Source organism: Gigantopelta aegis, chromosome 15 (assembly GCF_016097555.1).
Source record: "Gigantopelta aegis isolate Gae_Host chromosome 15, Gae_host_genome, whole genome shotgun sequence".
Classification (NCBI taxonomy): Eukaryota; Metazoa; Mollusca; class Gastropoda; order Neomphalida; family Peltospiridae; genus Gigantopelta; species Gigantopelta aegis.
The window spans coordinates 4,078,875-4,105,664 of record NC_054713.1 but is presented as its reverse complement, the minus strand read 5'-3'; the positions used below and the strand labels follow the sequence as shown (position 1 = coordinate 4,105,664).

General features: G+C 37.2%; 1 protein-coding gene across 2 annotated transcripts in view; it reads right to left on the bottom strand.

Moving 5' to 3' along the window:
• Nucleotides 1-1,356: 1,356 nt before the first annotated feature.
• Nucleotides 1,357-26,790, bottom strand: part of LOC121390024 (tripartite motif-containing protein 2-like) — an 87,387-nt gene continuing 61,953 nt past the window's right edge. For both annotated transcript variants that reach the window (XM_041521723.1, XM_041521722.1), the window contains exons 3-4: nt 7,056-9,089; nt 1,357-3,151 (exon numbers count right to left, since the gene is read on the bottom strand). In XM_041521723.1, the coding sequence (XP_041377657.1) occupies nt 7,057-9,087 (2,031 nt within the window). In that variant the 5' untranslated portion in view covers nt 9,088-9,089 and the 3' untranslated portion in view covers nt 1,357-3,151; nt 7,056. The remainder of the gene's footprint in view (nt 3,152-7,055; nt 9,090-26,790) is intronic.

Here is a 26,790-nt window from a genome sequence, read left to right as displayed (position 1 = left end):
AGTAAAAAAAAAACTAGAAAAAAAAGATTATATTTGGAATTTTAAAAAGTATGAAAATAACTATATCAAGACAGCTACAATTTAATCATTGCACATATTAAGATGGCTGTAAAATGTCTTGACAAATGCATTTTAATAAACAATATCATGTATTTTGAGGAAATCTTTAAAAAATTTAAATAATAATATTAATATCATGTGAGTTATGTCCCTGCAGAGAGTAATATTCAAAATCAAACGTATGTAAGACAAATATGATGAATTAAAGTTTCCAATGCCAACAAATTAAAGCCATATTGCACAATTAATGAACAATTAAAGTAATTATAATTGATTTTATTCAACGTCTGTTCTTTGGGACATTAAACCGTGCTGACTATAGAGGTATGTGCAGTTTTATGGTTCGCATAAAATACATTTTGAATTACCACCAACACCAGAAAAAGTCTGTTTTGTTTAACAACACCACTAGAGCACATTGATTTGTTAATCATCGGCTATTGGATGTCAAACATTTGAAAGAAAGTTTATTTTGTTTAACGACACCACTAGAGCACATTGATTTATTAATCATCAGCTATTGGATGTCAAACATGGTCATTTTGACACAGTCATAGAGGAAAACTACTACATTGTTTCCATTAGTAGCAAGGGATCTTTGATATGCACCATCCCACAGACAGGATAGTACATACCACAACCTTTGATATATCAGTCTTGGTGCATTGGATGGAATGAGAAATAGCCCAATGGTCCACCATTAAGGACTGATCCTAGACCAACCACACATCTACTGAGCGTTTTACCACTGGGCTACGTCCCATCCCACGGACACCAAAAAGACGGACAACTCCATGGACTTGCCAACACTGATCATTTATAACTATGGAAAATACAAATTTTGATTTTCAAAAAATATTTCACACCTGTGTCATGTTGTAAATGTACAAACCAAAGGATTTTGATCGGTCTTTAATAATAAATGAAACAATATCATTTCTGCCTTTGTCTTAGTGAAATTGTGATTACTAAAACTGATGATTAGGACTAAAAACAAACATGTTTTACAGGGCACAATATTTCACGAGAACCGTTGTTCTGTTCGCGTGTCGGTTACGCAACTTTAAAATCACTAGAACTGCCTATCGGTTACGTGGTGAACAATTACATTCTAAAATTTAAAGTACCATATACCAGTAATGAAAGAGAAAATCAGTTTGTTTTTAAATACATTTGAACCACCATTGTAGCACAGAACCACCATTGTAGCACAGAACCACCAATGTAGCACAGAACCACCAATGTAGCACAGAACCACCATTGTAGCACAGAACCGTAGTCCAAGTGTTTTAGGATTAGGTAGGCCTAACTTATAGGTTACGAGAACTATATTCACGTAACCGAACAATCGGTTACCTAAATAAAACTCATGTGAACTGACTTTCGGTTACCTAAGATTTTGAAATATTGTCCCCTATTTAACATCTTTCACAATATCCGTAGTCCTTATATTTTTGGTAAAGTAAAGTAAAGATATTATTTTGTATTTTGATGAAAAGAAATAAGTGAATACCTAAATATTAACATCAAATATTGACTTGTATCAGAACTCTCATCCATTGTATCAGAAAGTTAACCGCGTCTAGACTCTAAAAGTTTTATAAGCACCATGCCTGGTGTTCCATTATTTCTTTTCAGCATATTTACATCATTTTCCAAACGACTATATTACTTAAAAAAGACATTATTCCACAGTTCCTATCAGTGATGTTGGTCTGGTTTTCCCATATAAGGTCACATTTAATCAAAATGTTTAAGTAATGTATATGTTAAATTAGCTGTAATAGCCAAAAACATTGCATTTCGCTGACAAATATCAATACCTAAAGAAATTAGCAAATATAAATGAGCCCAGAAAACATTTACTGTCGGGCAAAAATAGCTGATAAAAACTGAGGTAAAGATAAATTTGTGTATTTCAGTGTAAAATGGTTTAATTAAAATGTAAAAAAAAATCCACCTTTCAGAAAAATGAAAAACCTTTCTGAAAAATTTAAAAAACCTTCTTTCTGAATGTTATAATAGCGCATGAAAATTCAACATGTGAAAATTCTGATACCATGGTGTGTGTTCTACTAGTGTTTCCACCAGGTCTTGGTCGACCCTGGGGGCTGTCGCTGTAACAAACACCCCTTGTGGCATTATACACCAGAACTATTAGCTTAGTATAGAGATGAAAAGTTCATTAAGAAGAAGATCCCTACTCTTGTACATTTCTGGTGCTTAGTTGGCATCCTTTAGGTGCTAACTGTGTCCTGTTTGAATAGTCAATTTGCACACTTCATGGACTTAAATTGCATACCCTGGATGCTCAACTTGCACACTTCAGATGCTCAATTTGCACACTCTGAATGCTCAATCAGCACCCCATATACTTATTTTGCACACTCAAGATGCTCAATTTGCACTCAAGATGCTGAACTTGCACACTTCAGGTGCTGAATTTGTACACTTTGAATGTCAATTTGCACACTTCAGATGCTCATAAAAGTAAATCCTGGGTGAAACACCGATCTATCCTGACAAAGCCATCTTAAATTTCTTTTTGATTTTTCCATCTTATCATGACAGTGAGAAGCAACTTGCGGTGTTTCTATGGGAAAGGTATACTTCTAATACACGTATCACACCAGGCTTTCTACCAGAGGGTAAAACAGGTATGGCACAATACCCAAATATTTGTGCAGATTTTTTTTTGAAGTTAACTTTAAAAAAAAAATTACTCTTATCATTACTGTATGATTTTTTTAACCCTAACCCTAAACTTAACCCATTTTCTTTTTAGGGTAGGCCCCACATAATTGTGATTGCATTCAATTCCATAGTGCCATACCCAAAAATGTCTCTCTGGCAGAAATGCTGGTATATCATACAGTAAATGTGTTATATAATACAGGCATGTCACAGACGTATAATAAATATTGTCTTTGGTTTTCTGCTCAGTCTTGAGATCGGCTTGTCCGTTTATCTTGTAGATATATATATATATAGTTTTTCCTCGTGATAAGTAAACTGGCAATCCACTGTTGGAGTCTCCTCACAGGAAGAGGAAGTGGATTTGTCCTGAAACTGTGCGGAAGCAGGTTTCCTTCTGAAAGAAAAGAATACAAAACTGTCACAAATGAAACTTTATGAGCTGTCAGGATACGACTTTTGACATCACTCATGTGACGTCACATGCATAGCGACACTGCAAAATCGCTCATTACACCTGTCAGGATACGACTTTTGACATCACTCATGTGACGTCACATGCATAGCGACACTGCAAAATCGCTCATTTGACCTGTCAGGATACGACTTTTGACATCACTCATGTGACGTCACATGCATAGCGACACTGCAAAATCGCTCATTTCACCTGTCAGGATACGACTTTTGACATCACTCATGTGACGTCACATGCATAGCGACACTGCAAAATCGCTCATTTCACCTGTCAGGATACGACTTTTGACATCACTCATGTGACGTCACATGCATAGCGACACTGCAAAATCGCTCATTTCACCTGTCAGGATACGACTTTTGACATCACTCATGTGACGTCACATGCATAGCGACACTGCAAAATCGCTCATTTCACCTTTACGTCATCATACAATGTGGCTGTAATAACAATTATAATAGCTTTTCTCCTTAATTTTTATGGTCTACAGGGTAAAGATGTAGCTAATGATGTCGGATATCTGCCTCATGGAATTTCTCATTCTTACCTTCACAGGATTTAAAGCAAATATCCGATGTCATTAACTAGTAATGCTCTATATACAAAACCAGCCAAGTTTCATGGTCCCTGAGTTTCTAAATACTAAAATGCGACCCTCAAACCACCAGATCCTGTCTAAATTGGATAAACATTAGATCCCTGGCTTGGGTCTGGTCTAGACAGGTCTCACTGTATACTTTATTTTGTAAATAACAAGTATTATCACCCCAGAAGGCACTCATAACGTGGAAAATAAAAATCATAATTTCTGACTAAGAAATTATCATGTATTGGTCTAATGAACAATACTATTGGATGATTTGACGCTTACAAACTAATGACTGTGTTGGTACTAAACATGACGTCACCAAGATTTGGCAAACACACACAATGACGTCGTGTAGTTTTTAAAGAGTTTGTTTTTGGTATTAAATTTATAACAAAATGTCATTTTAATGCAATTCTTAATAGATTTTGTACCAGAATAAAGAGAACTTTTGTTTTTGAAAATTATCTATGAACGTGATTAAATAACGAAGTTATAGCAATACTCAGAACGTGCGTAAAATGGTTTATATCGTTTCTATGCATGTATGTTCATGTGTGTCGAAAATAAAGGCTTTTTGAGAAAAATAGCTCAGGTAATAAATAGAATAACAAACTCGGTACCAGTTATTATAAAATTTATGTCCCTCATGAAATAATTTTCATTTGTCACTCACTCGCTAAAGCTTGTGACAACTGAACATTATTTCACTCAGGACATAAATTTGACAACTGGAAACTCGTTTATTATCCTCTATATAGCCTTATGTTATGATGTTACTTTTTCAACATCAAAGTAAACAAAGGGAAACTGAGCCACATGGTTTCTAAACTCATGCTAAGTGGTAGGTTTCTGCGTGTGATGGATCAGTTACAATGTATATATATATTTATAGTATTACAAGATGGGTATTTTACATTATGTACAGCTGACTTTGATATCTGATTCAAACTATCAAACAGTGAATTCAAATTCATTTTGGCTTAAATGATACAAATTGCCAAAAAAGCATGTAACCAAATTAATAAAAAAAACCTCATTCAAGTTCAAGTTAGTTTTGTTTAATGATACCACTAGAGCACATTGATTAATTCTTTATCAGATATTGGATGTGAAACAGTTGAAAATTTATCCCAACCTTGACCCCACCACCTCAGTTTGTTGCCTGGCAGTAACCCAGTTTCTACTGAAGTATAATACAATCCAATTAATCTATTTATATCAGAATTTTAAAATGTTTAATGCAATCATTACAGAAATCAACAAACACTACAAGAAAATGATGTATACTCCCCACCCACAACAATTTGTTGTAACCCAGTTTTTACTAAAGTATAAAAGATTCCACTTACTCTATTTATATCAGAATTTCTTAATAACTCTGTTTCTACTAAAGTATAATACAATCCACTCACTTTATTTAAATCAGAATTTCTTAATAACTCTGTTTCTACTAAAGTATAAAAGAATCCACTTACTATATTTATATCAGAATTTCTTAATAACTCTATTAGTACTAAGTATAATACAATCCACTATTTATATCAGAATTTCTTAATAACTCTGTTTCTAGTAAGTATAAAAGAATCCACTTACTCTATTTATATCAGGTTTTCTTAATAACCCTGTTTCTACTAAAGTATAATACAATCCACTTACTCTATTTATATCAGAATTTCTTAATAACCCTGTTTCTACTAAAGTATAATACAATCCACTTACTCTATTTATATCAGACCTTCTTAATAACCCTGTTTCTACTAAAGTATAATACAATCCACTTACTCTATTTATATCAGAATTTCTTAATAACCCTGTTTCTACTAAAGTATAATACAATCCACTCACTTTATTTAAATAAGAATTTCTTAATAACTCTGTTTCTACTAAAGTATAAAAGAATCCACTCACTTTATTTAAATCAGAATTTAATAACTCTGTTTCTACTAAAGTATAATACAATCCACTCACTTTATTTAAATCAGAATTTAATAACTCTGTTTCTACTAAAGTATAATACAATCCACTCACTTTATTTAAATCAGAATTTCTTAATAACTCTGTTTCTACTAAAGTATAATACAATCAGGGCTAGCTCTGGCACTTGCCAAATTTGCCAATTGTGAATTTTGAAAGCAGTTGGTGAATTTTATTTTAATTTGGCGAAATAATTTCATGTAATACTTGACATTTTTTAGAAAATAACTGACAATTTCTTAAATTTTTGAAGTTTAATACACAATTTGGAGAATTCTTTTGCTCACCCAAAGCTAGCCCTGAATGAGTATCTAGCTAGCCCTGACAATCCATTTACTCTATTTATATCAGACTTTCTTCACAACCCTGTTTGTACTAAGTATAAAACAATCCACTCACTCTATTTATATCAGACTTTCTTCACAACCCTGTTTGTACTAAGTATAAAACAATCCACTCACTCTATTTATATCAGACCTTCTTAATAACCCTGTTTCTACTAAGTATAAAACAATCCACTCACTCTATTTATATCAGACCTTCTTAATAACCCTGTTTGTACTAAGTATAAAACAATCCACTCACTCTATTTATATCAGACTTTCTTCACAACCCTGTTTGTACTAAGTATAAAACAATCCACTCACTCTATTTATATCAGACTTTCTTCACAACCCTGTTTGTACTAAGTATAAAACAAACCATTTACTCTATTTATATCAGACTTTCTTCACAACCCTGTTTGTACTAAGTATAAAACAATCCACTCACTCTATTTATATCAGACTTTCTTCACAACCCTGTTTGTACTAAGTATAAAACTTTACTCTATTTATATCAGACTTTCTTCACAACCCTGTTTGTACTAAGTATAAAACAATCCACTCACTCTATTTATATCAGACTTTCTTCACAACCCTGTTTGTACTAAGTATAAAACAATCCATTGACTCTATTTATATCAGACTTTCTTCACAACCCTGTTTGTACTAAGTATAAAACAATCCACTCACTCTATTTATATCAGACTTTCTTCACAACCCTGTTTGTACTAAGTATAAAACAATCCACTCACTCTATTTATATCAGACTTTCTTAATAACCCTGTTTCTACTAAGTATAAAACAATCCACTCACTCTATTTATATCAGACCTTCTTAATAACCCTGTTTCTACTAAAGTATAAAACAATCGACTCACTCTATTTATATCAGACCTTCTTAATAACCCTGTTTCTACTAAAGTATAAAACAATCCACTTACTCTATTTATATCGAAATTTCTTAATGCAGTCATTCCCGAGGTCTACGACCACTATATGGAAATCGAGCGCCGCGACCAATCCGCTGGGGCGTTTCAACTTGCTGTCGTAGCTGTCAATACAGAAGAGGAGCTTCCCGCTGGAATTCATCACCTGCACGAACCCCTTCCCCTTCTCCATCTTCGTCGCGAGAATGTGGCCGCCGGCGTCCACAGTAATCCCGCCGTATTGGCCCTTCCCGGTGTCAGGGAGTCTGCGCGAGAACTTCCCGTCTCGACTGAAGATCTGGACTCGGTGGTCGGTGACGAGGATCTCGTCGCATTTTCCCACGGTCAATGCGGAGATCAGTTTGAACTGGCCGTCCTTCTCTCCCTTGCTTCCGAACGTGGTCATGAGGATTCCCGAGGGGTCGAAGATGAACACCTTGCCCGCGCTGCTGTCCGCGACGATGATGTCGCCGCGGCTGTTGACGGCGATGTCGATCGGCTCGATGAAGTCCTGCGTGGTGAACTTCTTGACTAGATCGCCCTCGGTGGTCATGATGGACACGAACTTCGTCCGCCAGTTTATCACAGCCAGATTGCCGTCCGGCGTTGTGCACAGTCCCGTGGCACTCTGCTGCTCCAGCCCCGCAGGGCCGATGTGTCGTATAACTTCGCCCCCGGGCCCGAGAACAACAATCCGGCTATTGCCTGTATCGAGAATGTAAACACAGCCCCCCGTGTCGGCCGATACACGCACAGGCTGCACGAGATTCAGAATCCCAGTTCCACGAGATCCGAACTTCCAGACGGAATTTATATGATCGGTGACCTGCACCCTGAAGGGACTCCCTTTGATTGGCCTACAGAAAATACTGATGCATAGTTTCATGTCGCCAGACTTGGGCGGAACAAAGATTATATCGTACGTTCCATCGTCATTGTCTTTGATCTTAGTCTCGACCATCTCCCCGGCGTCTGTACGCAGCTCTGCCGTCACCGGATCTGATCCACTAGAACGTGGGTTGCCGTGGTAATCGACTGTGGAGACTCGGGCGCTGGACCGGAGGTGAGACGTCGCCTCGCCGATCTTGGCCGTCGACAGAGCCGGGAACGTTGTGCTCACCTTGATCTGCCCATATTTCCCGACGGCCCGCGCGATCTCCTTCAGCGCCTCGTTGTGCTTGTACTCGTACCTGATGAAGGAGTTCTCGCGCGGCTCGGCCAGTGTGCTGGTGGTGTCGAGCTTCTCGTTGAGGTCCCCTATCTTCTTGGTGATGTTTCGCACCTCCACCTGGTACTGCAGCCCGTCGCACTCCTGCTGCACGCGCTCCTTCTCTGCCTGGATCAGGTCGAGCTGCTCCTTCAGGATCGTCTTCTTCTCCTCGCGGATCTTCCGCACCCACTGCAGGCACTCATGGCGCCGCTTGTCGATCACCATGACGACGTCCTGGAAGGACCGGTTGATCTGGTCAAGGGTGCGGTCGACCGAGTGCTCGAGGCGTCGTAGCTCCTCAGAGACATTCTCGTAGGCATTGTTCAGGTTCTTGATGCACAGGTGTGCCTTGTACAGCAGGATCTCAGACATCCTCTTGATGGCGATAGCGAACGGGATCACCGTGTGCTCACTGGCACCGCGGTCGTTATGGTTACCGTCCGTGCACAGAACGCAGAAGACGATATCACAGGTCTCGCAGAACAGCAGTTCCTGGTTGGAATGGACAGAGCACTTGGGGATGATGTCGCGCCGCTGGCTGGCCATCAGGTCAAGAAGCTGGTTGACAAGGAAGCTGGCGGGGAAGGCCACGACTCCGCCCTGCGGCAGGGTGATCACCTCCCGGCATATCGGGCAGCGGAACGAGCCGGTGTCTAGCGTCTGGGCGGCGATGATGCGCTCTAGACAGCCGCGGCACACCGTGTGGGAGCAGGGTAGCAGTTTGGGATGGTGCTCCACCCCGTCGTACATACACAGGCAGGTGCCGCAGGTGAGGAAGCTGTCATTGAAGTCTTCATAATTCAGAGAGACGGTCTCCACCAACGTTGACGGCATCATAACTGAAAAAAAGAAAGAAAAAAAAGTAAAATATATTTTGAGAAATATAAAAATATAAAAAGTTTGGTTGAGTTAATGTATCACCACTATAGCACACTGAGTTATTAACCATCGCTAATATTTGGTAATTTTAATAGTATTAGACAGCATTAGTAGCCAGCATTAGTAGCAAAGGATCTTTTATATATACCATCCTGCAGACAGGATAGCACATAGCACGACCGTTGATATATCAGTTGTGGTGCAGTGGCTGGAACAAGAATTTTCCCAATGGGCCCCACCAACAGGAATCGATCCCAGATTGACGGTGCATCAAGTGAGTATTGTACCACTGAGCTATGTTCCACTCCTTGCTATTATAAAGTCTAGTCCCAAAAGTAATTACGTTAATTATAAGGCAATTTTTAAACAAATTTGTTTATCTACAACCTCCAAAACTTTAATATGAACCAAGTACTTGTACATCAATGGAGAAAACAAAACACGGTTGTTTTGTTAAAAGACATCACTAGAGAACACTAACTTGTTAATCATTGGCTACAGGATATGTTAGTAATTCTGACACAAAGTCTTCAGACGAGATCTGTTACAGTTAACTTGTAGCAGATTTCTGACAAAGAACAGACAGGTAACTAATGAAACCCTGTACTTACCGCAATGAAACCATTCTCACAGCAATAATATCTTACCCTCAATTTAGTCTGGCAATTAATTTACGCATCTCGTAAATCAAGACAAAACTAGTCCAGAACACAATACCCATTGGAGAATCACGATAATAATCAGATTTAAAAAAAACAGAAGAAAAAAATGAACAGAAGAAAATGAACCCACTGATGAATCAAGATGATAATCAGATTTAAAAAAATGCAGAAGAAAATGAAAATTAACGGAAAAAACTACGGAAAAAAATGACTGGCAAGCAATTATGCCCTGCACTTAACGAAAACTAGTTGTGCAGAAAATACTGTCAGAAAGAAAAAAGAGAAAAAAAGGTTGTGAATCAGTGACATCACGGGCTCCAGATGTAGCATTTGGTCTTATCTTTTGGCTCTGCACCTACTGCGGGAGGACGCAAATAGACGTGTTCGTGTTTGTTGTTCGGCCCAGTAACACATCAATTACAGGAACTAGGGTGATGGGGCACCAGGCGCTCTCCAGATGCTTATCTGAGATGTCACATAGGCATGCATGCACACAGTAAAAATAGCCCTAACTTAACCTACAGCTGGTGCTAAATTATTTTACACTCATGAACAATGTATGTATATATAATATTATCTAACATATTGCAGATAAAACTTATCCATATGCATGTATTGCTTTTATTTTTATTTTTAATCTTCTGAATAGCAGGTTGACATTATTATTGTAATAACAATAAGATTAGTTTTAAATGTTATGAAGATAAAACTCATACAAATATAGCTTTTTTTCTTCTTTTTTCTTTCTTTCATTTTTACATCTTCCAGTATTGTAGTATGTAATAACAATACAGGTAAATTGAAAACAAAAATTGAATTTAGTTTTACTAAGAACAATACTATTAAAGTTTATTTCTTTGTTTTGTAAATATCAATTAATACAGTATGCAGGTACATGTAAAAGAAAGAAAGAAAAGTTTTATTTAATGACACCCTCAAAACATTTCATTTACGGTTATATGGCATCAGACATATGGTTAAGGACCACACAGATTTTGAGAGGAAACCCGCTGTCGCCACTATATGGGCTACTCTTTCCATTTAGCAGCAAGGGATCTTTTATTTGTGCTTCCCAGACAGGATAGCACAAACCATGGCCTTTGTTGAACCAGTTATGGATCACTGGTCGGTGCAAATGGTTTACACCTACCCATTGAGCCTTGCGGAGCACTCACTCCGGGTTTGGAGTCGGTATCCGGATTAAAAATCCCATGCCTCGACTGGGATCCGAACCCATGCAGTACCTACCAGCCTGTTGACCGATGACCTAACCACGACACCACCGAGGCCGGTGGGTTCTGCAAAAAGGCAATGGCTTACCCAAATGTATTTTACACAACCCATAAATGGAAGAAAGGAAATGTTTTATTTAACGACACACTCAACACATTTTATTTACGGTTATATGGCATTGGTACACATACATGGATTATGTAAAAAAATTATTCTCAGAGAACTGCAAAAAGTTAAAGTTTATTTTGTTTAATGACACCACTAGAGCACATTGATTTATTAATTAATCATCAGCTATTGGATGTCAAACAGAGGCCTGCAAGACTGCATGGTTATAGACAAATTATCTAAACCTGTACAAGAATGAACAAATGAATGAATGAACGAATGTATAACGACACCCCAGCATGAAAATACACATCGGCTATACTGGGTGTAAAACAAAGGTAAATACAGTCGAATTTCGTTTCGTCGAACTCGGAAAGGTCGAATGCATGGCAATGCTCAAATACATGGCAATGCTCGAATGCATGGCAATGCTCGAAAACCAAAAATGAAGTCTAAAGTTACACTTAATTGATGTTCACCGAATAGTTAGGTCGAACTACCCGATGGGCTGAACACTTTCTCGAGCACTGTGACGAGGTTCGAACCAATGGGATTCAACTGTATATGAATGAAGTAATAATGAAATAAATATAAAAATTCAAAAGTCACATGCAACTGTACAAGAAAGAAAGAAATGTTTTATTTAACGACGCACTCAACACCTTCTAATTACGGTTATATGGCATCAGACATATGGTTAAGGAGCACATAGATATTGAGAGAGGAAACCCGCTGTCGCCACTTCATGGGCTACTCTTTTCGATTAGCAGCAAGGGATCTCTTATATGCACCGTCCCACAGACAGGGTAGTACATACAACAGCGTTTGATGCACCAGTCTTGGTGCACTGGCTGGAACAAGAAATTGCAACTGTACAAGAGACAGCACACTGGAAATTTAAATGGTTATATGCTGTAAGCAGAAAGCTGATAACAAGCTTGTTAGAGGTTCTCAGAAGATGTTGAAATGTTTATCTCCATTAATCAAGATGATATATGAACCAGAAACAAAATTTTACAAATTGCTGTAATAGTTTTTTTTCTTTCTTCCAATAACCAAGGATGCCAGATAAGACATCTGGTGTGTTTTCTATACCAGCGATGATAAGGTCTATGGAGGCTGCATCACCGTCAGGGATCAATGCCTAAGTCATTAGGTTTAAGGCCATGTAGTAGATATTGGGTTCACATAATTCGACACTGATTCCAATCCACAGTGAGTATACACAGCTTCCTGGGAAAGTGTAAGGTCATGCCCATACAACAGCAGTCGATTTTTTAATGAACACATTTTAAAAAAAAAAAAAAAAATCTCTTCAAGAATAGATATAGAAATGAAAATGGACGAAAAATTTAGAAACCTTTATAGTGTTGAGAAGTAGGAGGTACAAATAATAGTATGCTTTAAGTTTACATTCATTGAACAAGAGAGAGAGAGAGAGAGAGAGAGAGAGAGAGAGAGAGAGAGAGAGAGAGAGAGAGAGAGAGAGAGAGAGACAGAGAGAGAGAGAGACAGAGAGAGAGAGAGAGACAGACAGAGAGAGAGAGAGAGAGACAGAGAGAGACAGAGAGAGAGAGAGACAGAGAGAGAGACAGAGAGAGAGAGACCTAGAGAGAGAGAGAGAGAGAGAGAGACCTAGAGAGAGAAAAGAGAGACCTAGAGAGAAAAAGAGAGAGAGAGACCTAGAGAGAAAGAGAGAGAGAGACCTAGAGAGAAAGAGAGAGAGAGAGACCTAGAGAGAGAGAGAGAGAGAGAGAGAGAGAGAGAGAGAGAGAGAGAGAGAGAGAGAGAGAGACCTAGAGAGAGAGAGAGAGAGAGAGAGAGACCTAGAGAGAGAGAGAGAGAGAGAGAGAGAGAGAGAGAGAGAGAGAGAGAGCGAGAAAGAGAGACCTAGAGAGAAAGAGAGAGAGAGACAGAAATATAAAAGACACTGTCACAGTTTCCTTACTTGAATTTATCATTCTTACTAGTACTAGTAGTAGTCATGATGAACACAATTTACCGGTATTCCTGATAAAAACCTGTCCCTGATAAAAACCTGTCCTTGTGTATACGTTGATAATCTATATGAAAGAAGCAGTGTTTTAATCAATGAAAGCGTCTGAATGTGTGAAGTATTGATTTTTCCACTGCTTTAAACCTGTAGAAATGCATGCTGCCAGTGAAACCGGGATGTCGAGGGTTATATATTTATAGCCATTACTCCAAGGTATCGGAAATACATTATTGAACATATCTTCATTTTCAATGCAGGTTTTTCGTCCCTTTTTTTATCTGTCGATTAATTAGCTAGGCCTCTGTCGATAAATCAAACACACTCTGCTTCAGTAATGCGGAATAATTGTTAAAATCAAAAAGTGTAAAAATTGCCGTAATTGTATTTAATCAATTCCTACTGCCAATATGTTAGCATACATTGTGTATGTTTAACAACTTAAAAAACAAAACAAACCCCCCCAAAAAAACAAAACAAATTGAAACCCCCCCCCATAAACCTTTTATCAGCACATCCAAGGAGCACATATAAAATTTAGTTTGTTTTGTTTAACAAAACCACTATAGCACATTGATTTATTAATCATTGGCTACTGGATGTTAAATATTTGATAATTCTGACAGTCTTAGAGAGGGAACCAGCTACATTTTCCCATTAGTAACAAGGGATCTTTATATGCACCATCCCTGACAGGATAACATATACCACAACCTTTGATATACCAGTCGTGGTGCACTGGCTGGAACGACACACATAAAAAATGTGGCCATTCACATTCAACTTGTTCATTCAAGGACATGGTGATGTCATTTAAAACACTGAAATAAATTTTATATATTAAGTGCCCTCATTTTGCACACAAATTTGTTTTTAACAAAAAAAACCAAACAAATCTGTAACATATCATTTTACTGGGAATAGATATTGAAGGAAGGAAGGATGGAAATGTTTATTTAACGACACACTCAACACATTTTATTTATGGTTATATGGTGTCAGACATATGGTTAAGGACCACACAGATACTGAGAGAGGAAACCCGCTGTCGTCACTTCATGGGTTACATGTACTCTTTTCAATTAGCAGCAAAGTATCTTTTATATGAACCAACCCAGACAGGGTAGTACATACCACAGCCTTTGTTATACCAGTTGTGGAGCACTGGCTGGAACGAGAAATAGCCCAACGGGTGCATGCACTGACGGAAATTGATCCTAGATGGATTGCACATCAGGCGAGCACTATACCACTGAGCTACATCCTGTGCCCTGAATATATATTGTTAGGCCACACTAATATTGCTACCAATTAGGGCAGCAATAATTTTTGTTTCATATATATTTGACCGTGCTCAGTCATCTTTAATATTACTGTTATGAATGCAACTTATACCCATAATTGCCTTGGACACCTCTCCCCCCCCCCCCCCCCCCCCCCCGATAATTCAATAATAAAACAAGGATTCTGAGACTACTACCAAAGCAATACATGTCCCCTTCCATGCCCAACAATTTTTCTTATCTCCTAAATTCAAAGGCCATAACTTTGTGAAAAATGGATAAATCGCCATGAAAGTCAAACTTTATTTGTAACAGTACATGATAAAGCTATATTAAAAAATTCATCTCAATATCTTCTGGCAATGCAAAAATTGTGGAAAACAAATGTTCATATCTCCTAAGTTCAAGGGCCATAACTCTGTAAAGAAAATGAGTAAATTGCCATGAAAGTCAAACTTGATCTGTAACAGAACATGATAAAGCTATACACAAACTTTTAACTCAATATCTCGAGGCATTACAAAAAAAAACCCCAAAAACCCCGGAAAACTATATGTGGGCCAGACGGATGGACAGACAGACGGACAAACGGAGATGGACTGGTAGATAACTAAACATTCGTGGAGACATATATTATATGACTTCACTAACAATCCTTGATCACGTCTGTACTTACTGAAACAAGCCAAGCTGGCACTTTGTAAAACGTTTGTTTGTCTGTTTTGACACCACTAGAGCACATTCATGTATTAATCATTGATTGACATATAGTCTTAGAGAGGAAATGGTCAGCTACATTTTTCGATTAGTAGCATGGGATCTTTTATATGCACCATCCCACAGACAGGATAACACATACCACGACTTTTGAAATACATACCAGTCATGGTGCACTGGCCGGAATGAGAAATAGCCCAATAGCCACAATGGGCCCATTGACGGGGATCGATCCCAAATCGACTGTGCATCGAACAAGCACTTTACCACCGGGCTACGTCCCACCCCATGTACTTTTATCAAAACTGTAACACAAAATGTAACAATATTATGAGGTAACGTCTTTTTGACAATATAATTTCTTATTTTAAATTATAACATTAACTTACAGACCACTTGATTTAAAAAGCAAGTAAATAAATAAATAATAAAAACCTCCAAACAACAACAAACCAACAAAAAATCTGCAAACAAACCAAAACAGAAATATAATAATAAAATAAAAACATAAAAAGTGAGAGAAAAAAAAAAAGCCCCCCAAAATAATATTCCCTGCTAATCGCTCTATGATATACATACATGTACATTCAGATCCAAATATAGCTCAGACAGTTATTTTCTACCCCCAAAATAACACCAAACCATTACAAAGTTATCATTCTGGTATAATAAAACACCACACACAGAAAAATACACCTGAAGTGACTGCCATGCAGTGACCCCAGCGTCAAGGCGATTCCATTACGTTGATAGGCAATTTAATCCATATGTATATATGTATGCCTGGAACACTGGGGCAGAACAAAGGACATGTGGGTAATATAAACCACATCAATCAAACATGGGCCTGATAAAGTGGGGGATATAATATAACAATGCATATTGTTATACACAGGGCATGTTTTCAAGATTAGTGCCATGTAAACTGACCTTAAACGTAGTGGTTCACTGGCTGCAACACTTTCAGATATACATGTATACTGACAGACAAAAGAAATGCAACTATCTCTCTCTCTCTCTCTGTGTGTGTCTCTCTGTGTGTGTCTCTCTCTCTGTCTGTCTCTCTCTCTCCCATTCTCTCTCTCTCCCATTCTCACTCTCTCCCATTCTCACTCTCTCTCTCTCTCGCTCTCTCTCTCTCTCTCTCATACACACACACATGTATATGGGATGGATTTACAAAAACTATTAACCTGCCACAGTATAATTAATGTATATCAGCAATATACCAGTAGTTATGGTAACAGCCCTGAGGAAATGAAGTAACTGGTAATATAATGCAATATAATGTAATGTAACATCAAGGTGCATGCCAGAGGGTACAATTAGGCACCATGCATACCCAAATTTTTTATAGATTTTTTTTTAAAGTTAACCTTTTCACAAATTAATTATTATTATCATTACTGTATGATTTTCTTAACCCTAACCCTAAACGTTTTCTTTCTGTGGGAGGCCCACCATACCCACTGTTGACTGTGGTTGCATTCAATTATAGCCCAATGCCCAAAAATTAATTTCTGGCAGAAACACTGAAAGTGCACATTTTTTGCTACATAATATGAAGTAGTATATGTCTAATGCATTATATATTAACAAGAATATAGTGTTTTATTTCTTACACATTCTCAAAAACCAGGTTTAAAATAAAGTCAAACATGTTTTCTAACTAAAACATATTTACAGTGTTTTGTACTTGCAGTTAACTTACAGAGTATCACAGACAATTCACTTTCAGGTAAACGTACACCACAGAGTAATGAATTTCAACAATGCTTGTGTAGAGTATTGGATGTCAAACATATCGTAATTTAGTTTTTAGAAGAAATGGACGATATTTTACATTTACAAAGGGATCTTTTATACAGGACAACACCTACCATGTCGTTTGAGACACTGGTTGGGATGGGAAAAACCCAATAATGGAATGAATCAACTAAAGTTTTTTGTTTTTGTTTTTTCTGGCCAGTATACAGCTGTTGAAATTCAGAAAATTACCTCAGCAAAAACAAATGCTGAGGCAACAGTACTTTGCTTCAATTAAAACACACTTTGACTCAGCAGTTAACTCAGTTGGTTGAGTGCTCGCTTAAGGTGCTTGTGTCGCAGGATCGAACCACCTCAGTGGATCGATACTTTCAACTTATTGGGTTTTTCTTTTTACAACCAGTGCATCACAACTGGACAAAGGCCGTGGTATGTGGCCTCAGACCACAATTAATTTCGCTATATGTTTCTATATAGCCTTAGTGGCTATAACATTTTTATTAATATCAGCAGGCCCGTGAAGTTTTGTATGTACCTTTGCCTGCATGGGGGACACATACCCTGAAAAGGACAACCCCTGTTGTCCAGCTCTTTCTCCCAGCATATTGGTTTAAACAGACACACCTTCTAAACCAGGCCGGAGTACACCCATTTTACACAAAAAGCACTACTTTTGCATGGGCCGGAATTACCACAAACAAGTCTCCAATGTCAACAAGTTACACATGTTTACAAACTACATGCTATCCCCTGTCACTTCAGTCAAACAGTTGCCACTTCATAGCTGTCTGCCATGAAATAATCACAGTCAAACAGCAGACTACTTGCGTGGTCAAACTTCCGGATTTTGGACAACCAAATGGGAAGATAACTGTAATCTGAGGCCATGTGCTTTCAGGTCTGTGGGTTGCAACAGCAGTTTGCTTCAGCTGAAATACACTACTTCAGCATTTGTATTTTATATATTGTACCAGAATCATTTCAGCAAAGTTGCATGGGCAGAACATAAATCTGACACTAATGACTTTTACACCTGCACTGGTGAATGATGACACGAATTGGAATGATTGGGAGTATATAATATATATACACCGGTATGTTGATACCTATATTATCACAAACAGTTAACACAACGTGAAATACAAGCTATAGTATGCCGGTATGTTGATACCTATATTATCACAAACAGTTAACACAACGTGAAATACAAGCTAGTATGTGATATGTTGATACCTTACAGCAGGTGATGACACCATGATTTGAAGTGTATCTCAACATTCCTCTGCCATGTCTTATATACACCTTCTGGTAACTCCAGTCAAGTTAAAAAGTTTAGTTTTACTTAAGGACACCACTAGAGCACATTGATTTATTGATCATTGACAACTGGATGTCAAACATTTGGTAATTCTGACGTATAATCTTCAACAGGAAAACCACTACATTTTGTTTATTAGTAGCAAGGAATCATATATACAAAACATCCCAGACAGGATAGCACATACCACGACCTTTGATATATACCAGTAGTGGTGCACTAGCTATACCGAGAAATAGCCCAATGGGCCCACCAACAGGGATCGATGCTAGACCGACTGTACATCAGGCGAGCACTTGACCACTGGGCTACATCCCGTCCCTGGTTAGGAGTATATAATGCATATAATATATACATGTCAGGTCACTGGCGTAGGAAGTGGGGAGGGGGGAGGGGTGTGTGCATGTGCCCCCCACTTTTCAGATATTTTGCTTTATATTTGCTTTATAATAGTGTAAAAGTGTGTAAATATAAAAGTCCCCCCCCCCCCCCCCCCCCCCCCCCCCCACACACTTTTTGGCACCTTCCTACACCACTGAAGGTAGTATGTTGATCATGGTGTGAAACACAAGCCAGTATGCGGTATGTTGATACCTTATAGCCAGTGATGACACCATGACTGAAGGAACACTAAACATTCCTAATGTCCTATATACACCTTCCGGTAACTCCAGTCAAGAGACTGTTAGCTAAAGAGATCTGGATCAAGTAGATGATTCTTGACACCAATAAAGTTCAAGTTTATTTTGTACGATGACACCACTAGAACACACTGATTTATTAATCATTCATTGGATGTCAAACATGTCATAATTCTGACATACTATAGTATAAGATGAAACCAGATACATGTATTTCCGTTTATATATGTGTATATAACTTTTCAGTTTGTCACCTAACAAGTCCAGGTTTGTTATGAAAATAAAACTGAAGGTGACCTGATATGCGATTGAACAATCTAACCTTAAAACCTACAGTCGGTGGCTACATTGGGCTATTTCTCGTTCCAGCCAGTGCACCATGACTGGTATATCAAAGAATGTGGTATGTGCTATCCTGCCTGTGGGATGATGCATATAAAATATCCCTTGCTACTAATGGAAAAATGTAGCAGGTTTCCTCTTAAAATGTCGGTGGGCCCATTGGTCTACTTCTCATTCCAGCCAGTGCACCACGACTAGTATATCAAAAGCCCTGGTATGTGCTATCCTGTCTGTGAGATGGTGCATATTAAAGATCCCTTGCTACTAATGAAAAAATGAAAGTTAAACTTTTATATCTGTAAGTGAAGATTAACCAAAGCTATATATTGTCTATGTGACTTAATGAAAGTGAAACTTTTATATCTGTAAGTGAAGATTAACCAAAGCTATATATTGTCTATGTGACTTAATGAAAGTGAAACTTTTATATCTGTAAGTGAAGATTAACCAAAGCTATATATTGTCTATGTGACTTAATGAAAGTGAAACTTTGTTTTTGTTCAACGACACCACTAGAGAACATTGATTTATTAATTTTCAGCTATTTGACATAAAACCTTTGGTAAGTTTGACATACAGTCTTAGTGAGGAAACCCATTATATTTGTCCATCAGTAGCAAGGGATTTTGTATATGCACTTTCCTTCACACAGGACAGCACATACCATGACCTATGCTATATCAGTCATGGTGCACTGGTTGGGATGGGGGGGGGGGGAAAGAAGCCCAATCAGAGAATGGGTCCACTGATGTGATTCGATCCTATGACACAAGCACCTTAGGCGAGCGTTCTACCAACTGAGCTACCTGTAGATCCCACCCCGTGACTGCATGTAGCGAATTGTACATTAAATACAGATTATTATACGAGCTTGTGTGTCGTACTGATTTTACAATTTTTGTATTGCCCAAGCGTAATACATGAATCCTGACATGAGTTTTGTAAAATCAGTATGACACACACGTGAGTGTAATAATTTCTTTATTATTCATATTATTATTATTGTTTTCTTTCTGAATAACAAGATTCAACTCAAAATGTTTCAGCCACAACTAGAAGGAGACGACAAAATGACGTCATATTTCAAATGCACAGTTTGAGCTAGGACTGGAGAAGCAGCGTCATGTTATGATGTCGCTTCCCAAAATTACGTCATTACACTTGTTATTACATGTGTGCTTCGTATGATTATTATTAACTCGGTTATGTTGAACCATATGGATAATAAAAAATATTATTGAATGGCTTATATAAAGACATCACAAACACTTACATCTCCTTTAGTAAGTCTACCAAACATGTCAGTTCAAATTGTTACAGCTTAGATGAATCTGTCCAATTTGAAATGAAAATATCACGAACAAATATCACCTACAATATCAACTAAATATGTCCAGTATAGGTTGAAAATCACAACAAAAAATCTCCAAAAGTTCTGTATAATAATCCACACAATCTTTAGGCGTCCACTGTTACAACTAAACTAAATATGTCTAGTATACGTTGAAAATCACAAAACAAAAAATCTCCAAAAGTTCTGTATAATTCAACCAATCTTTAAATGTTCACCATTACAACTGAACTAAATATGTCCAGTACAGGTTGAAAATCACTAAAAAAAAAATCACCATGACAAATATATCCAGTATAATCCACCCAATATGTCTGTTCCAGACTGTTACACCTCAAACCCCATGTGTCTATATGTATCTATATACACACCATACCTCAGTGACAGCACCACAGCTTTCAATAGCAGCAACAAGCCAACCACCATCTGGCTTCACAATGAAAACTTTCCCCAGCCTACAGACTAACCTAACTGAGACCGACAACCAGACACACACACACACACACTGGCAGCACAATATACATGCACCGACCAGCACCTGACCAAGCGACAGCCACCCCCCATAAAACACCTGTATCTCCAGACACTGTCCCGTCCTGATAATTCGACCAAATTGGCCACACCGCATCGAGTCACAAAACACAGTGTGAGCCGGCTCCGGCTATAATTGCCTGCACGCTGGCCACAGTTATATTGATTCATCATGTCCCGAGATATAACTTGTGCTTTCATGTTCCGGCCAGTCGAGATCCTTGGATACGTGTGCCAACAACTATCGTATCCATGGCATTATATAGTGTACACGACCGTGGATTTCATTCTGTCAGGCACACTGACTTATAGTGGAGTAAATTGACATTTCACGTAATATTACAGTTGAAAAATTGCGTAAAATGTGATGAAATTTCCACTATATTATGGTTTGTTTTAAAACAGCTGCTGCTAATAAAACACGATGTGGTGGATAATGACCAAATGTTTGACATCCAACAGCCGATGATTTATAAATTAGTGTGCCAACAACTACCATATTCATGGCACTAGTGTACACAAATGAGAATTTCATTCTTTGGGCACACCGACTTTTATAGCTAAGTAAATTGATACTTCTTGAAAATTGTGTAAATTGTGATGAAATCCCAGATATATTACGGTTTGTGTTAAAACAGCTGCTGCTAATGGAAAACATTTATTGGCTAATTACCAAATGTTTGACATCCAACAGCTGATGACTAATAAATGAGTATGCTCTAATGGTGTAGTTAAACAAAACACAGACTTTTTTGTTTAAAATATACCAGGATGTATAAGTATTGTATATAATATTAAATAACTAGAAATATATTAAAATGTTGTTATTAAACAAATGTACATAAATAAAATATATTTTAATGAAAGAAAGAAAGAAATGTTTTATTTAACGACGCACTCAACACATTTTATTTACGGTTATATGGCATCAGACATATGGTTAAGGACCACACAGATTTTTAAAGGAAACCCGCTGTCACCACTACATGGGCTACTCTTTCCGATTAGCAGCAAGGGATTTTTATTTCTGCTTCCCACAGGCAGGATAGCACAAACCATGGCCTTTGTTGAACCAGTTATGGATCACTGGTTGGTGTATATTTTAATGAATGCATGCAGTTATTAAGTGAATGGATCAATTCCGATTACCGGTGTTCCAGATATTTACAATTTATCATCCATTTGTTTCAGCACTAAACCTACCATTAGTGGCATCACGCCACTGCCGTTCTGCTAGTTAATGAGTCTTACCGCTGACATTCAACCCACATTACTGACATTGTTTACAACTGTTGCAAATGAAAAGAATGATAATGGATGATAAAAAGAATACCCCCCTCGTGTCTTGTGGAATTTCATACTTTATCAACTCGTGCTGATAAATTATGATATCACAAGACACTCGGGGAGTATCCTCTATGTATATATATATATATATAAATTCAGAAGAGTATTATAAATATGAGATAAAAAAAATGCAGAAATATGTTTATAATATACTGTCATTTGTAGATTAATTGACTCCATCATATGTGGCAAGCCTCGTCCTAGGTCGAAATTTTCACCACCTCTGGAGTACTTTTTCTATCCCACATGACTGCATATGATGGGAGTCTTTTTCTCCCATCCATTCGATAAATAAACCGTTATTTTACACAAACAAAGATGGCTGAAAAAAGTAACTTCTTTTTTTTTTACCGTTTTATCATAAATAAACTACACTATCATATTTATGCACTTTCCCACTGACAGGAAAACACATACCACGGCCTTTGACCAGTTGTGGTGCACTGGTTGGAAAATAACACAAATAATGCAAGCTTTGAAAGATCCTCATGAATGTCACCAATATTGGCAAGTGTTGAGTTACCAGATAGAGTTACGCATGCATCAATAACTGAATGGGTAATCAGCAAACAATATACATATGTAGCATCGCAGAATTCACTTCCTGGTGTAGGTTACATGGCTTTCAGGACCTGGTCATGGCAATCATCCTAGTAAGCACATGAAAACATGACATTTACGTAATTAACTAGTGGTGGGACATAGCCCAGTGGTAATGTGCTCGCCTCATGTGCGGTCGATGTGGTGATCGATCCCCATTGGTGGGCCCATTGGGCTATTTCTCATTTCAGCCAGGGCACCATGACTGGTATATAAAAAGCATAACCGTAATTGGATATACGCACGTTAATATGTTATCCAATCCAATCCAATCAAAGGCCATGGTATATATGCTATTCTGTCTGTGGGATGGTGCATATAAAAGATCCCTTGCTACTAATGAAAAAATGTAGTGGGTACGTTTCCTCTCTAAGACTATATCTCAAAATTACCAAATATGTATGCCATCCAATAGCCAATATATATCAATGTGCTCTAGTGGTGTCGTTAAAAAAAATAAAAAATTGTAACTTTATTTAACTGACTGATGACGTGTGAAACTGAAACATTTTCGTTCATCATGAATGACAATGGATACAAATTTGCAAGTTTTAAATTGTCGAGGGAGTTGGGAGAGTACCAAGAGCTTTTTATAAAGAACAAGGAGACAAACACACTTTGGATAGCGCATCAATAAGCCAGAGTTGTGGGAGAATCCAGACAGACAAGACAGCACATACCATAACCTTTGAGATGCTAGCAGTGGAGCACTGACTGGAATGGAAAATAATCCATCTGGTCATTGTCCACCATGGAAGATGGAAATGAAAGGAATGTTTCTTTATACTTGCTGCAAGGACAGGAACCCCCTAACCCCTCCACCTGCTACTACTCCATAAGGCCCCCAAAACCAATGTAAAATAAAATAATATAACCTTAAAAAAACCCCTAAAAATACCCACACCACTATAACAAAAAAACAACCCACCACCAAGAAAAAACAACAAAAAACAAAAACAAACAAAACAACCCCCCCCCCCCCAAAAAAAAAAAAAAATAAAAAAATAAATAATCAAAACCGCAACCCCAAACCCACCAAATTAAGTTCACTCAGGAGAGTAATCCTCGGATCACCTTGATTTTGTTCATGACAGACTGAAAGTCCATCTTGGATAATCTATAAAATACGACTCATATTGCACCCCAGGTGAGTGTTCTACTACTGAACTAAACACATGTACATCTCACCCTCCCCCAAGGGGGGAATTGAACTTCAATACAGCACTCCAAATGACATTATACACTTATTACATGTATTTCCCTGGAGAGAACCTTTTACTGTGGTGCCAGACAATGTTGACACTTTGATGTTAGCACACCATTTTCACTCATTTCCACATAGGCCAGCTGATATAGTTATGACACAATCCCCTTAAAAGTTACATGCTGGGACCTATAAGCCAACAATTAACTGTTAATTTCAGCTTGTGTGCATAGCAACACAATTGTAGATACACATACAGGGAATTAATGGAATTTATACACCATACACACATGGCCTAATTGCAAAGTTGATCTGGTTGTTTGGCAACAGTAATTAACCACTGTATGTATATGTATATATATACATGAATTAATGGAAAATACATTAGAATACTCACTGATATGACAACTGTTCCAATGAAGTTAGTAAATGTTGATCTGGTTGTTTGGCAACAGTAATTAACCACTGTATGTATATGTATATATATATACATGAATTAATGGAAAATACATTAGAATACTCACTGATATGACAACTGTTCCAATGAAGTTAGTAAATGTTGATCTGGTTGTTTGGCAACAGTAATTAACCACTGTATGTATATGTATATATATATACATGAATTAATGGAAAATACATTAGAATACTCACTGATATGACAACTGTTCCAATGAAGTTAGTAAATGTTGATCTGGTTGTTTGGCAACAGTAATTAACCACTGTATGTATATGTATATATATACATGAATTAATGGAAAATACATTAGAATACTCACTGATATGACAACTGTTCCAATGAAGTTAGTAAATGTTGATCTGGTTGTTTGGCAACAGTAATTAACCACTGTATGTATATGTATATATATATACATGAATTAATGGAAAATACATTAGAATACTCACTGATATGACAACTGTTCCAATGAAGTTAGTAAATGTTGATCTGGTTGTTTGGCAACAGTAATTAACCACTGTATGTATATGTATATGTATATGTATACATGAATTAATGGAAAATACATTAGAATACTCACTGATATGACAACTGTTCCAATGAAGTTAGTAAAAGTTGATCTGGTTGTTTGGCAACAGTAATTAACCACTGTATGTATATGTATATATATACATGAATTAATGGAAAATACATTAGAATACTCACTGATATGACAACTGTTCCAATGAAGTTAGTAAAAGTTGATCTGGTTGTTTGGCAACAGTAATTAACCACTGTATGTATATGTATATATATACATGAATTAATGGAAAATACATTAGAATACTCACTGATATGACAACTGTTCCAATGAAGTTAGTAAATGTTGATCTGGTTGTTTGGCAACAGTAATTAACCACTGTATGTATATGTATATATATATACATGAATTAATGGAAAATACATTAGAATACTCACTGATATGACAACTGTTCCAATGAAGTTAGTAAATGTTGATCTGGTTGTTTGGCAACAGTAATTAACCACTGTATGTATATGTATATATATATACATGAATTAATGGAAAATACATTAGAATACTCACTGATATGACAACTGTTCCAATGAAGTTAGTAAATGTTGATCTGGTTGTTTGGCAACAGTAATTAACCACTGTATGTATATGTATATATATATATATACATGAATTAATGGAAAATACATTAGAATACTCACTGATATGACAACTGTTCCAATGAAGTTAGTAAATGTTGATCTGGTTGTTTGGCAACAGTAATTAACCACTGTATGTATATGTATATATATATATACATGAATTAATGGAAAATACATTAGAATACTCACTGATATGACAACTGTTCCAATGAAGTTAGTAAATGTTGGGCATGCAGTGTGCGATTTTCAGGGTAGTCTGGGAGCCCAAAAATCATATAGCACTCTCTAGCTTGGCTAGCATATGAACCCGCATGGCTCGTAAAACTTATTTGTACAAATTACATTGATTATTCGAAAGGGAACAGTGAACATATATTTTAAAATCCTGGGAAACCACAGTCTTGAATAGCGATCTTTTCCATGGTTTCAAGCAAAACATTTAGCATATTTTCTATTCTACTGGAGAAACACAGCAGGGCACGCTGGGTTAGTGGCAGGCTCTAAAGATTTGCAAACAAGGAGACTTTATGACACTTAAATTTTTAAAACCAAAATCACACACTGTTGCGGAATTGAAAAAAACCCTATATCCATGTTGGATATAGTAGCACATATTATATAGCTAGTCCATATGTTATGCATGGCAGCAGGTTTTTTCTCGATTACTCTCTTACTTAAACCAGGTGCTATAATAACCATGCACTGTATACATGCATGTGTCGACACCATACCTTACAGAATTCTATTTTTATGTACATCCATGTTTATTAATACTATTGTAATATACCATATGTATTCATATTGGATCAAATTTACAATCCCTGTTTATGTCGTACACATATGTAGCTATATACTAATGTACATCAATAATGCTTAAACACCTGCGTTTAAGAAAAACAGACGTTGTAAATTCAGCCCAGTGTGTTTATATCAGCTTTTAACATGATAAAGTTTG